This window comes from Eriocheir sinensis, chromosome 4 (assembly GCF_024679095.1).
Source record: "Eriocheir sinensis breed Jianghai 21 chromosome 4, ASM2467909v1, whole genome shotgun sequence".
Classification (NCBI taxonomy): Eukaryota; Metazoa; Arthropoda; class Malacostraca; order Decapoda; family Varunidae; genus Eriocheir; species Eriocheir sinensis.
The window spans coordinates 15,730,149-15,745,442 of NC_066512.1; the positions used below are offsets into that span (position 1 = coordinate 15,730,149).

At 36.8% G+C, this 15,294-nt stretch overlaps 1 protein-coding gene across 1 annotated transcript in view; it reads right to left on the reverse strand.

Moving 5' to 3' along the window:
- The window catches only part of LOC126982254 (muscle-specific protein 300 kDa-like), a 267,239-nt gene that overhangs the window by 160,770 nt on the left and 91,175 nt on the right, over positions 1 to 15,294 (reverse strand). Inside the window, 7 exon segments of the mRNA XM_050834206.1 lie at positions 1,588 to 1,797; positions 2,581 to 2,718; positions 2,952 to 3,116; positions 5,575 to 7,009; positions 7,516 to 8,669; positions 8,865 to 9,515; positions 9,700 to 11,472. Coding sequence (XP_050690163.1) covers positions 1,588 to 1,797; positions 2,581 to 2,718; positions 2,952 to 3,116; positions 5,575 to 7,009; positions 7,516 to 8,669; positions 8,865 to 9,515; positions 9,700 to 11,472 — 5,526 coding nt within the window.

Genomic DNA, 15,294 nt, shown 5'->3' on the forward strand with positions numbered 1-15,294 from the left:
ATAGGAATCTGTTTGTTGCTTTCATGAATCTACACCTTTTCACCTTCAAATTAAAAAAGTTGAACTTCAAATTAAAAAAGTTGAATTTCAAATTAAAAAAGTTGAATTTCAAATTAAAAAAGTTGAATTTCAAATTAAAAAAGTTGAAATTCAAATTAAAAAGGTTGAATTTCAAATTAAAAAGCTGAATTTCTAATCAAAGAAGTTGAATTTCAAATTTAAAAAAGTTAATTCAAATTAAAAGTTGAAACTCAAATTCAAAAAATTTAATTTCAAATTCAAAAAGTTGAATTTCAAATAAAAAAAGTTGAAATTCAAATTAAAAAAGTTAAATTTCAAATTTAAAAAGTTGAAATTCAAATTTAAAAAGTTGAATTTCAAATTAAAAAAGTTGAAATTCAAATTAAGAAAGTTGAATTTCAAATTTTAAAAAGCTGAATTTCAAATTAAAAAAGTTGAAGTTCAAATTAATAGATAAAGTGCAAGTCATAGAAAAATATATTATATCTTTCTATGACTTGCACTTCATCTATTAATTTGAACTTCAACTTTTTAAATTTGAAATTCAACTTTTTTAATTTGAAATTCAACTTTTTTAATTTGAATTTCAACTTTTTGAATTTAAAATTCAACTTTTTGAATTTGAATTTCAACTTTTTAAATTTGAAATTCAACTTTTTCAATTTGAATTTCAACTTTTTTATTTGAAATTCAACTTTTTAAATTTGAAATTCAACTTTTTAAATTTGAGTTTCAACTTTTTTAATTTGAATTTTAACTTTTTTAATTTGAAATTCAACTTCTTTAATTTGAAATTCAACTTCTTTAATTTGAGATTCAACTTCTTTAATTTGAAATTCAGCTTTTTAATTTGAAATTCAACTTTTTTAATTTGAATTTCAACTTTATTAATTTGAAATTCAACTTTTTTAATTTGAATTTCAACTTTTTTAATTTGAAATTCAACTTTTTTAATTTGAGGGTGAAAAGGTGTAGAGAAGGTATATGACAAAGTTGGCAGGAAGGGCATATGGGATGTTCTAAGGATATATGGTATGGGAGGGCATTTGCTTGAGATCAGATTCTTCTACAAGGAAGTGAGTGCCTTTGTGTGCATGAATAGTGAATTAAGTGAGAGTTTTGGTGTCGAGTGTGGGTGTGAGACGGGTGTGTTATGTCACCATGGCTTTTTAATGTGTACATGGATGGTTGCATGAGAGAAATGAAAGCCAGAGTGGGGGAGCTAGGTCCAAGGCTGAAAGTGAGAGGTACATAGGAGTCATTGGTGGCGGGTCTGTTTACAGATGATGCAGTATTGTTAGCAGAGAATGAGGGGATGCTGCAGAGGATAGTGGTTGAGTTTAATAGGGTGTGTAAGAGGATAAAAGATGAAAGTGAATGCTGGAAAGAGTAAGGTTGTGGTATGTGTTAAGGGATACATTCAGGAAAGAAGTTTGGATGCCATTTACTTAACTTTTAAGATGTAAAGGTGGCAGGGGAACATGTAAGAGGGTGGTAATTAGACAGTGCAGTAGAGTAAGTGTGAATACGAATTGTAAACTACAAATACAATAAAAAGTTCCTCACCTTAAGTCTTGATAGTGTGGAGGTGAGCGAAATGTTAAATTGGTCCCATTCATTTCTAAGCTTTGTGAAGTCTTGTCGAATAATATCCTGCTGGTCCAGCTGGGTAAGGTTAAGGGCTTGAGTATAGTTATCAGCCATAACTCCCAGGAGGTGCTGGCCCTCAGACAGTCGTGTTGACACCATCTTGACAGTGTGAAGCTTCTCTCTCACCTAGGAACAGGAAGAGGACATTTGTTAAGGCTTTATGACCTGCTGGAATGCCAAAGGAACAATCCTAAAATTTCTATTGGGTTACTTTTTACTGAGTCTATTTTCAGGCCATGATAACAGGTGAGCTTTACTGATGCTTCTGTGGCACCTGTATTGCAGACGTCCTGATTCATTGATGCTTAGCCTTCATATGGCAATGATAAATAATATCTAATTGTAGGTAGGTGGTGGCTGAGTGGTTAGCGTGCGGGCCCTGCATTCACTGCATGCTGGACGACACGGGTTCGAATCCCCACGCTACCACCTGGGATTTTTCAGTCACCGCCGAGTGGCCTAAGACTACCCACATGCTGTCCTGAAGACCACCCATCAACCCGGACTCTAGAAGAAACCGTCCAAGTGAATCAAGAATGAGTTCCAGGGGGCAGCATGAGCCAAGCATAAATGGTGCCACTATAAAAATTGCCTGCGCCATGACAGGCTTGGGGCAACCACCAGGCCCTTGAAGAAAGCCTACCGGCGCTATAAGCGAACACATAGAAAAAAAAAAAAAAAAAAAAAAAAAATTGAATGATAATGAATAGAATGTGCACTTTATGCTTTTAGCACAACAAAGTAAAGTGGAGTTACTTGCAGACAGAAATGTCAATACAAGTGATTGTATAGGGCACTGTTAAAATTTAATCTACAATAGTACAAGTTTCATAATGATTTTTGTGAATTAATAAAATAATTCAGAATGCATACATATTCTATTTAAACAGCCCAATTTATAGCACTCACCTCTGCTTCAGAACCATCGTCATCCTCACAGTCATTGACCGTGCCCTGAGCACGCCCAAGCCAGTCTTCAAACTCTGACTTTGAGGTAATAAATTCTGTGTGGTCAGTTAGTGTCTTCTGGGCCACAACAACCAGACTCTGTGGGAGAGAAAATGCATGTGGTGAAAATGAAATGTCCCTTTAAGGCTTTTTTTATGTGACAAAACACAAAACTTGTAGATGGTGATTCACCATACAACATGGAGCTATAACTGAATATTGGTTTGATTTAACTTTTTTATGCAGAGTACACTTCTCATGATATGGAAAATGAGATGAATAAAAAATAAAATGCATGATTTAAGTCCATATTGTCTGGCAAGGGGACAGACCTGAAGGTTGGTGAGGGCGTTGGTGTAGGATGCCTGGAGCTGCACGGTCATGTCCCGGACGGGGGTGTGAGCACTGTAGTCCATCAGCACCTCACATCGATCATTCAGCACCTCCAGATGCACCTTCTTACTGTTGGCTTCCTCCAGGAGCTCCTGCAAAGATTTCTTAATTTGCAGGGAAGAAAAATAATTAGCATTTTCTTCAACAAAAAATGTCAAGCTTCATAAAGCTTCAAAAGCTTCATAAAGTTAGTGTGGCATATTGGGGTGGCTGAAGCAAGCAGCTGTACACTGGCCAACTCAGTCATCACAGGAAGGTTATCAATGCAATACTGCAAAACTAAATTTTACTTAAAAGTGGAAAAAATATATATATAAATATATATATTAAAATTTTTGCTTCAAATAATGAACATTACGGCCAAACTGTAAACTAAAGCTTTATAGGAGAGCCAAATTAAAGCCTTTACTCTCAAGGAGCAAAGCAAGATTTTCATGGCAGCCATGAGTGTGGGATGACTCATTGTATTTCTAAAAGCACCCATTGCAAATTTGCAATAATATCCAGCAAGCTGTTGATCATGTCAAACATCATACAAATAATGGCTATGATTTATATTTCACTTGAAAAACTAGGCACCAAAAACCACCCGAGGCAGCAAGAAGGGCAAAATGTACAGCTTCAAGTTAATTCATGGGGGAGCAAGAAGATATTTATTCAGCAAAAATAAATCAGGAAAGATTCAAGTTCCTGCAGGGATAAAGAAAAATATATTAAACTGAACAGTAAGCTGGGAAGAGTGTCAAGGCAGCATCTTTCTTTATTCAAATATACACAAAGACTGTGATATTTGCTCATGTTTTCTGGACCTTAACGGTCAAAATGATCAAGACACTCAAAACATAAGAGCTAAGGAAAACCGAAACATATGCCAAGGATCCAAAGCACTATAAACCACACAAACAAAATCTAAATAAAAAATGTTTAGTCTAATATCATTTTGTTAGTATATAACCCATAACAGCTGCCATGATACTAATGATAGTGACAACATTATATGATGATAAAACTACTAATATTGAAAATAACAAAATAATAATAAAAAATGATTATAATAGTAATAACAGTGATGATAAGTTACCATTTGGGTAATATTTAAAATGGAAAAAATACTAAAATAATACATATAAATTAATATTAATGATGCCTCAATAACCATACTAATAATGCAATGAAAATGGTATTAATTATAGTAATAATAATGATCATTATAATAATAATAATAAAATAATGACAATAATAATAATAATAATAATAATAATAATAATAATAATAATAATAATAATAATAATAATAATAATAATAACAACAACAACAACAACAACAATAATGATAATAATAATACCAATAATAATAATAATAATAATAATCATCATAATAATAATAATAATAATAATAATAATAATAATAATAATAATAATAATAATAATAATAATAATAATAATATTTATGATAAAAAATAATAGTAATAATAAAAATAATACTAGTAACTAAATAATATTAACAGTACTACTCCAGGAGCTGAGGGGACATTCCAACTGAGAGGCCATGTATTTTTTTTGCTTTGTATTTACATTTAGGCTACCTTAATTTCCATTTCAAACCTTCACAGGTAGAATCTGAACTACCAAACAATTTTGTGAATCGTGCCTTTATACACGGCCTATGAGCACAGCCTCCACAGACTGGGCACAGAAACCTGGCCCTCCCTCAGGAGATATATATATATATATATATATATATATATATATATATATATATATATATATATATATATATATATATATATATATATATATATATATATATATATATATATATATATATATATATATATATATATATATATATATATATATATATATATATATATATATATATATATATATATATATATATATATATATATATATATATATATATATATATATATATATATATATATATATATATATATATATATATATATATATATATATAATTTTAAGCTAAATGTCCCTCTTCATGATGGTGGAAATAGATGCTGCCATCAAGAAAAAAATAGAAATGAATATATAAAGCAAAAGTGTGAAAAGCATACACTGACTATGCATTACAGCATTATTGGAAAAGGAAAATCAACAAACATTCAAATAAATGCCAGCTACTGTACAGGCTCTCTGGAAAATCTACACTCCGGAAGGGTATGCAAGTAAAGCAATTGCCTCTACACCACAGACCATGCAGTGAGATGTTAGTGGCAGAGACACGATGAGAATTCTCAGCTGCTTTGGTCAAGTCACCTTAACTGTGGGCACTGGTATTTTTATTGTTCTATGAAGCTATAGTATAGAAAAAATATTAGTATTAAATCATCAATCTACAAAATAATATGAAGGCATAGTTTTGAAATGATGAAAGTTCTACTGTATGGCATAACACAATAACTGTGATTTATTTTCTTTAGCTAAGCAAATATGAAGTAAGTTTGTCTATCATAAAATAACATCAAAGGCTAAAGCAGCAGCATGTAAACAAAAATAATTACCTAACATAAAAGTGGAAATAAAAGGTCCAACATACCTTCCAGTTCTCAAGGTCTTCTGGTGTTGGCTCCTCAGGCTCATCTGCCATCTGCTGCTGGAAGTCCTCAAGCCACTCAGAGAACTCCTTGTGACTATCAGTAAACTCGTTCCAGGTCTGCAGGCACTTGTCCAAGTTGCGACGGATTTCAATGCTCATCTGCTGCAGAGACTCCCATTCCATACGCAGACTTTCTGCCTCACTGCACAGTACTGTCTGTCCTTCCTTTGATGTGGAATGTCTTATGGCTTTGTTTAGCTCAATGGCTTTGTCAATTATTTCTTCACCTTCAGGCAATTCTTCAGCAATGTCTTCTTGTTGCTGCTGTTTTTCTATAACTTCTTTCTTTTCTCCATGGCTATCAGCAAACTGCTGCATTGTGATGCGAGTCTTCCTCAGCCAGTCATTGGCTTCTATCACTGCCCCATGATATGCTTCATGCTCCTTGACATACACCTCAAGGGTCTTGATATTATCCATAACCATTTTCTTGATATCGTCATATTTCTCAAGACACTCATCTACCTCTTCCTCAGAATACCCCTCATCGCTCTTCTTTCCTGCAAGGCGCTCCACCATGTCAAAATGTGCAGCAATGTCACGCAAGAGGATGCGATACTTTTCCAAGGCAGCGCGCTTGTCACTCAGTTCACTGAAGAGCACACCTTGTTCAGAGGCTTTAGTGTTGAGTTCCTCCAACCATTCAACAACAGTATCACGCATTTTATCTGTCTCTTCCCACCGTGAGATTTTGGTACTAAGGCTTTGGTGGAAACTGTATATATCTGACATTAGTTTCTCAAACTCTTTACGAACACTTTCTGTATCTTCTTGAATTCTAGCGGCACCAAGCTGCTCTGTATTCATTATTACTCTTTCTTTAAGTTCTAAGACATACCTAAGTTTATGCTGGCCATGTTCCAATGTGTTTTTAATAGCTTTCACAGCAAGCAGCTGCCTATTTAATTCTTCCAGACTGGTAGCATCACCATGGCATTCATTAAGTTTCTTGCGGGTATTCTCAATCCAATCGTTGCACTCACTGTACAGCTGGTTATGCTGGTGGTGCTCCTGGAAATGCATCTCTAGGCGTCGCATCACTTCCTTGGCCAGAGACAGCAGTGTGTTGTACTTGGTGGTCAGCTGAGTCACTGCGTTGCTAACACGAGAATCAGCACAAGTCTCAAGTAACAACTGTGCACGCATATTCAAAAGGTCAAGAGTCTTTTGCCAGTCAAATATCATTTGCAAAGTTCCTTGGAACTCTTCCAGTACAGACCTCTTCTCCTGAACTGTATTTTGAAGCTTATTGTAGCTCTGAACTTTCTCATCCATTTTACCAAGCCACTCCTCACATTCCTTGAATTTATCCTCATATTCTGTCCACTTCACTATACCCATTTCAAGAAGGTTCTTTGTTTTTCCAACTTGCCCCCTGAAATATGAAAAGTGTTTTTAATACCACTGCTTTTAATTATATTTTTTCAAATACTTTGACTAAAATATTACCATAAAGCTTCTACAATGAAAAAAATTGACGAAGATTTTCTTTCAATATTTTTTGTGTGCTCCTTTATGCAAGGCAAGTGTGAACAGGTTATCAAGGGTCTAGAAAGAGTGGGATAAGATCATGTGCCCTCAGAACACTCAACAACTGCATTTTGGCCTTGACTTTAATACTGCTCTCACCACCCATAGAAGATCTTTAACCAATTCTGACATATCCCTAATATTCTAGAGAGCAAGGTCATAACTCAACATACATCCATACTTACCTGTTCCTTGCTAAATAAACATGGACAGTTGTTCAAGAGGTGAACATCTGATAGTGACAATGTAGCCCAGGACTTAAAGTAGAGACTTCTGAGTTGTGAGACAAGAATCCTAACTACTAGAGCTCCCTATCAAGTAAAAAATACAAAATAGAATAAAAAAACTCACAGGAATTTATCAAATTCGTCTTGTAGGAATGCAACTTCTTCTTCAATCACTTCTTTGTCCTCATCATCTGCCAGGTTGCATGCCTTTTCTGCCAGAGTGAAAGCCTTATCAAGCTTCTTTTGTCCCTCCTCTTGCTCATTCTGCAAAAGCTTGAGTACTGTTGCCTTGCCACTTATGGTGTCTTTGTCCCCAGTTGGCTCAGCACACTTAGCCATTCTCTCCTTGGCAGCCCTCAGCCAATGCATAAATTCATTACCAGCATCTACAAATTCTTGATGATGGTCCACCATATCTTTTTGTTTCTCCAGCAATTCTTTTGCTTGTTTACTCAGATTGTGGTACTTGCTAGAAATTTCTGATGCATTATTCTTCATCTGACTTGCTTGACTCTCTGTGGCTTTGGATGTTACTGATTCAATCATTGGTTCAAAAGACACAATGTCCTGCACGATACTGTTGGTGCGCCGGAGATTAGCTTTACGCTCCCCAATGGTCAAGGAGGATACTCTTTGGGAGAGGCCTGAACTTTTCTTGTTGGCAGCTGCCACTGCTGAAGTCAATTGCTGAAGCTTTGCTTCTCTCTCACTTATCCATTGCTGCATGTTGTTGTAAGATGCACTCATATCAGCCCATTGAAGAAGGCTTGTCTCCAGAGAAACCTTTGCATTGGATAACTTCTTGATAAGTTTGTCCCAATCTGCCTGCAAATCTTCCATAGACTCATCGATGGCTTCTCGACCATCAGAGCGAGTGTTACGGAGCACCTTCTCTCCCCAGTTGACAGCTTGGTGCACCAAGGATTGTCCTTCCTCTTGTTTCCTCATAAGGGCTTGAATCATATCCAAATGTCGTTCAATACTTTCCTTTCCAGAGTCTGGTGACATGTCTATGCAGTCTCTCACAACCATGCGAGCATTGTCAATCCATTCTCTTGCTTTCTTCAAGTTATTTTCGTACTGCCGGTGTTGGTCATGGCTTGCTTCCACTTTCCTCAGAACATCTTTAGCCATATTGACCAACACTTGATACCTAGAGTTCAGATGTCGCATTTGGTTCTGAACATATGTATCAAGGTGAGTTTCTTGTAAGGTTTTGGAGAGTTCATTCAGCTTCTTCAGTTGACCCTCATGCTTGCCAAGGTTCTCCAACAGGTCCTGAAAGAAAATGTAAATAAGCACAACTTTTTAGAATATGCTACAGCATAGTTATAGTCAAAATATTAGGACCTAAATGGTATGTGAATAAACCAGTCACCATTTTAAACATAAAACTTATATTCACTCATTAAAAGATGAAATGCAACAAATAAATACTACAAAGCATCAATCATCAAAACAGTTTTGTATTACCTTCACATTGTTAACTTGTTGTGTCTTTTCACCAATGCTGGCATAAAGCATGGTCTTGTAAGCTTTCATATCAGCATCTGCCTTCTGCAGCCAATCTGAAAGTTTCTCATGTTCATCTTTATAATCTCGCCACTGAACCACAGTTTTCTCAAGATTTTGTTTCTGTTGAGCTATTTCCTTGAACACTTCCTCAAAACTCTCCTTCACAGCTCGCATCTCATTCTTATAGTGATCCTGGCCTGAGGAGGAGGTCGAGTGGAGGAAGACTTCCCCTCGATGCAGCAGCTGATCCACAAGTATCTGCCCTTGGGCCTGCCTTGTAAGAAGGGTGTCAAGAGCCTGCACAGCTGTTTCTATAGACAGTCTGTCCCCTAAATTCTTCTGCTTCAGTGCTGGAATCTTGTCTCGTGTGCGGTTCACAAAGGCGTGTAGGTCATCATAGGCTTCCTTATAATGTCGGTGGTCACGGTACTGAGTTTCCCTCTCGGCACGTAGAGATTTGATGCGATCTGACAAATTTTCAAACTGCTTCAATATACTCTGGGCTTGTGATGCAGCCTGAGCTTGTTGTCCACTAGCCAGCATCTCTGAAGCTTTAACTTTCAAGCTGTCAACCTCATACTTTTCACATCGAAGCTTTTCTTCTAAGCTCTGAAAAAAGTTTCCATTTCATTAATTATATCAATATCACTGCTGCCCTACAATGACTTTGTTGAATGGACCCTAGCTCTGGCTAATCCACGACTGTATATCATGTTACAACAATACTTATTACATATGTTTCTTTTAATTTAGCTTTATATGAAAATCTTAAAGTGAAAGAGATTGTACTTACTTTCAGTCTTTCCAGCTGAGCCCTTTTCTCAGAGAGAGTTGATTGGAACTGGCTGACATCGGACAGTGTGTGTTCTGCGTGCTCGATGGTCTTGTTCAACAGGTGAATATTCTCTAGAAAACCTGCCCAGCGATGAATAGTTTCGTCCAAGTATGTTTTTGTCTCTACCATTTTAGAAGCAAGAGCACTCCAGTCCTGCTGCAGCTTCTCCACAGCCTGATTGATGACATCATGACCAGCAGGAGCTGTGTTGGCTAGAACAGTTTGGGCAAGTTCTACAGTTCCTTGAACTTTTGTAAAACCTTCCTCCTTATACAAGATGAGATCTTGAATAGTTTCCATTTTCTTATCTAGATCATCCTGGGATGTAGCTGAAAGATCTGAACAATAACTAAGCTTCTTTTTGATGTCCTGAAGCCAGTTATGGCACTCTGTGACTCTGCTGTCATAATCTGCATGATGAGTAACATACTGGTGCCAGCGGGCATGAACATCTTTGATCTTCTTTGAAATCTGCTGGTAACGGGCACACAGCTCACTGACTTGTGAGCTGCGGGAAGAATTGCTGCCCTGGTAAAGGTTTTGGGATCGTTCTGTTAACTGATCAATCTCCAGTTCCTTGGCACGTACTGAGCCCTGTAGTGCTTTTAAGATCTCTAGTGTTTCCTGTTTCTCTGACAAAATGCTCTTAAGGTTAACAGCATGAAGTTTATTATCTGTCTCACGCAACCAAGTCTGAATTGCATCTTTCATTGACTCAAAGTCTCCCCACTGACTCAGGATAGCTTCAAGTTTCTCTATTGTAGAAGAAACCGAGGACACAAGACCTTGCCATTCCTGCTGCGTTAAGTCAATTTGATTGCGAACATAAATCTGTCCAGACTCCACCGTGCCAGGAATCACTTTCTCTCCGAGTGTTCTTATCTGGTGGATTCTGGGTTCCTCCTCAGGAAGGCTAAGCTGAAGGTTTTTCAGTTTCTCAAGGTTAGCATGAAGTGTTATGTGATCACTGTGAGGTTCATCACACATTTCTACTTGATGCTGTGTAGCTTCCAGCCATTCCTGTGTTTCAAATACTGCTTTACTATACTGCTGATGGTCACTGACGATGCCTTCATACTGTTCCAGGTATGACTGAATACGATGAAGCATTTCCTGGTGATGGGCAGTTGCTGTTTCTAAGAATGAGTTTACACGATCCGATTTTTGTGGGAGGTTTTCAGCTTTATTTCGGACATCCAGGAGGGTCTGCTGCTTGGCAAGTATGTCATGCACCAGAACTCTGTAGGTCTGCAGCTGGGCTCGCTTCTCATCAAGGGTAGTTTTCAATTCAATTTCATCAGGCATTTGAGCTTGTGTCTCTTTTAGCCACAGTTTAAGCTGATCACTGGCTTCCTCAAAGCTAGTCCATCTACTCAGTTTATTCTGCAGATCTCTTTCCATAGTAGCACAGCTGTCAAACAAAGTATCAAAGGTTCCCTGAAGGTCTTCCAACTGAATTCTTACAGCTTCTCTTCCATCTTCTGAGGTTGATTGGTACAGTTTCTCCCCCAGTTGTACAGTAGTGTTCAGGAGGGATAATGCTGTTTGCTTTTCTCCTAGTAATTCATTTCCTATTTCCCTTCTCTTTTGCAAGGTGCTTCTATCTCCCTGCATCTCAATACATCTGGCTAACTTATCTTGTGCTGACGTTAACCAGCTCACACTTTGATTGTACTTGTCTATGAAAGCTTTGTGATCATTCACTGCAGTTTCACATTTCTTTAAGATATCCTGAAAAAAATTACACCATACATAAGTATGAGTATTTTTTGACAACTTTCTTATCTCAGTGTTTTAAGTCCTACATCTGTAGATCACTGTATAAAGGAAACTGTCTTACAAAATCAAATAAATGATACAGAATACTATACATAGAAAACTGATATATGACTAACTGACCTACATGCCTTGCTGAAACTTCTGAATTACTCTTACCTTGGAAGTGACCTGGATGGCCTTAAATCTTGAGGTGATCTGCTGTACATTGACAGATATCCGAGTGTCACCTGAGACTCCAACCAAGTCCGAGGAGTCATCGCTCATCTTGTCAATCTCACCCTGGTTCTGGGCAATGCTGAACACCAGGCCCTGCAGTTTTGGAACAGTACAGATTTTCCAATGTTATAGTAATACAAAATACTATTTTTGAAGATCCACTACTACAAGATGGTGAAAAAAATTATAAAGAAAAGAATACTGATAAGATCTCAGCATTAAAATATCTAAACCGAATTGAATTACTGACTAAACAATTGTATATAGCAAAAGTAAAAAATCTAAAGATATTTAGCAAGGAAATTCAATAAATATATCACTGATTATAAAATGTATATAATATCATAATATCTGAACATTCACTAACCTATTACAGAAACTATCTTGCTTTTATAAAGAGAAAGTATTATGCACGGTGGCTTAGTACAAACTAGGGATATCATTATCAGGGAAACTTGACTTTAAATGGAAGAAACTTATCAAAAATTTCAATGCAAGAACTGACTTGAGATGTTTACTGGATAACCTCTAATTGTGTGTTCAATACAATGCTCATTATCAAGTGAGTATTCTCAAATCATTAGTCATAAAGGCAATATCCGTTATAATATTAGGTCACACATTTTAAAAATAAAATTCATTTAACATTTGGAATATTTTAGGCAAAATTAAACAAGCTCAGGTGCCATTAAAGACAGTATTTGTGCTTTAGTGCAACACAGGAGAAATAATTTGACTTGTGTTATTTAAATTACAAAAAGAAAATATGAAAGAAATGATTTATCAAAAAGTTTGGAAGAGGACTGGCAGGCCCTCCAAGGAAGGCTCTGAGGAGGCATAGCAAGGGGCTCTTGGGGGACACTTCTTAGCAGGTGGCACACAACAGGGACATGAACACTTGCTGCACAACACTGGAACTCACCACTGCCTTAGGAGGCTCTTTTTACCTCACCTTTAGTGTTACAAAGCTAAGGAATTTTGGGCAACAAGTGTTGCTTTCAATGATGAGGTGGAGCAGGGTGAAATGTCAAGCACTTGGAAATGCACATAACTGCTGAGGCATTCATACTATTGCCTCTTCACAAAATAGAAGAATGCAAGAGGTTTGTAAAGTAGTGAAATGGAGACAATTATTACATTGACAGCTCATATTTCAAGGAATTCAAAATAAAAGTCTGCCTATGATGGTCATAGGCGACCTGAGTCTTGCCATTTTTACCCTCTTATTTAAAATTAATTCCATACCAGCATGTCAAGGTTAGAATGTGATTACTGCTCAATGGAAAAAAAAGGCCAACATACCCCAAACTAGCAGAAAATTCTAACAGGCATAAATATTTTGTTTATATTTCTATATGTGAGTTACTTGCTGCTTATTTCTCAGCACAAAATAGGAGCCTCCTGAAGCAGTGTGTGGCCAGCAGCCTGAAATAACACTAGGGCAGCATGACTTACTTCAACAAAAATCAGAGGGGGTCTTACTTGTTCAAGATTATCAGCAATTGCAATGAATTCCTGCACAAGCACATGCCGGCTATCTACTACACGCAGGAATTCCTAAGGAAAATAAATAAAAATCATAATAAATTGGGCATTGCAAAATGAGAGTACTTGAAGATGTTGGTAGCCTCATCTACATACTAGGTTATAATTATAATCAACACACTCATCCACTAAATCTAATATATTATATTAACTAGAGTATTGACTAAGTATTAAAAACACATATAATTTTAAGCTGAAAAATGTGCTCAGTTTTTATTCATCAACAAACAAATAATGTATAAGCATATATTCAACATCTGCCCCCTCAGTTGTAAAATAGATTCTGAATTCAGCATATAAATGACTACATCCTGGCATAAGCTCATCACCTAGAAACTATTGCATGAGTAATGGTTACAGCCAAATAATCATTTGAAAAATCCTGCCACAGCTCAAAAGCAAATTCTTGTAGTTTTATAAAATCTACTGCAAGGGTCTGGAATTCATAACCTTATACTGCATCTGTCTCATCTTAGTTCATATCTCTCACTAGTCTAATCTACTCCCTTCTTAACTATGCATTGCCTTCTGAAAACCACACCCAACAATCAACACAAATATTTTTATAAGAAATCTAGAATCCAGCTCTTACCAACAGATATTTCCTAAAGCATTCCATGTTATTCACACCAACAAAGCTGAGTGCAGACGAATGTTTTTTTTATTCAAATCAGTATTTTATGCATGCACAACTTGGTGACATCAAACATCTTTAATTTCAAAAGCAGCAGCACTTAATATTACACACTAGCAACATTTCCACTAAATTTTTATCTTGAGAGGTTAATGAATTTTCACTGACATTGATTCATTGTCCATTTTCAAAACCATCTATTTTTATCATTTTTGACACAATATTGGCACTTTGTTATGATCTGCATATTATGGAATAAAATGGAAAGGTAGTTATTGATATCTCAGCTTAGTTTTACATCTAATGCTCAACATGCCAAGCAATGGTGACTAACTACTGCACAAGGAACAAACCTGGAAGCGATCAAGCTGCTCTGCTTTTTCCTGGAGAGTATTTTTAGGACTGTAGTTCTTCAGCAGTGTCTCAGACTCATTCAGCCATGAAATGATGCGGTCAAAAGTTCCTTCATATTCATTCCACTGCTGCAGACGTTCCTCCAGGCCGTGCTTGACATCAGCCAAGGTGCTGGCAAACTTGGCCATCTCATACCTACAGAGTGATGCAAGGTATAATCTGGAGGGTTTTTTTTCTTTTTTTTTTTTTTTTACAGTAAAGGAAACAGCTCAATAATTTTGAATGGTGAAGAAATGGAGGAGGTTATTGAGTTTAAGTACCTTGGATCAGTTATGTGTAAGCATGGTGGTACAGAAGGAGAAACAAGAGAAAGGGCATTGCAAGGAAGAAAGGTGTTGGGGTCTTTGGGATGTATCATGAATGGCAGAAGTGTGAGCATGGAGGTAAAGAGGGATTTGAGAAATACAGTAATAGTACCAACCCTCACATATGCAAGCAAAACATGGGCCTGGAATGAAAGTAAGAGGTCTAGAGTGCAGGAAGTGGAAATGAGTTACTTGAGGAGTGCATGACGTGGTGTGAGTAGAATGGATGGAATGAGTAATGAAAGTGTGTATGAGCGTTTTGGAATGTGTCACGTGGATGAAGGGAAGAAGTGAAGCGACAGACTTTGAAGTGGTTTGGCCACATGGAGCAAATGGAGGAGAGTAAGATGACCAGGAGGGTGTATGTGTGAGAGATAGAGGGAGGGAATGTTAGAGGATGACCTCCAGTGAAATGGAGAGATAGGGTGCAGGAGTATGTCAGGGAGAGGGGTGAAAGATCCTTGAGAAACTTTGAGCAGGCAAGGAGGGAGTGTCTGGATAGAGAGAGATGGAAATTCTTATGCTGTGGCCATCCCCTGGTGGGAGCTCTTAGGAGCAGGCGTCAAAGATGAATGAATGAATGAAGAAAGGAAAGCACTGGAAAGTGGGGCTCTCAGACTTAAGTCAACTCAAAACTAGCGCTGAAAACAATTTGGCCAT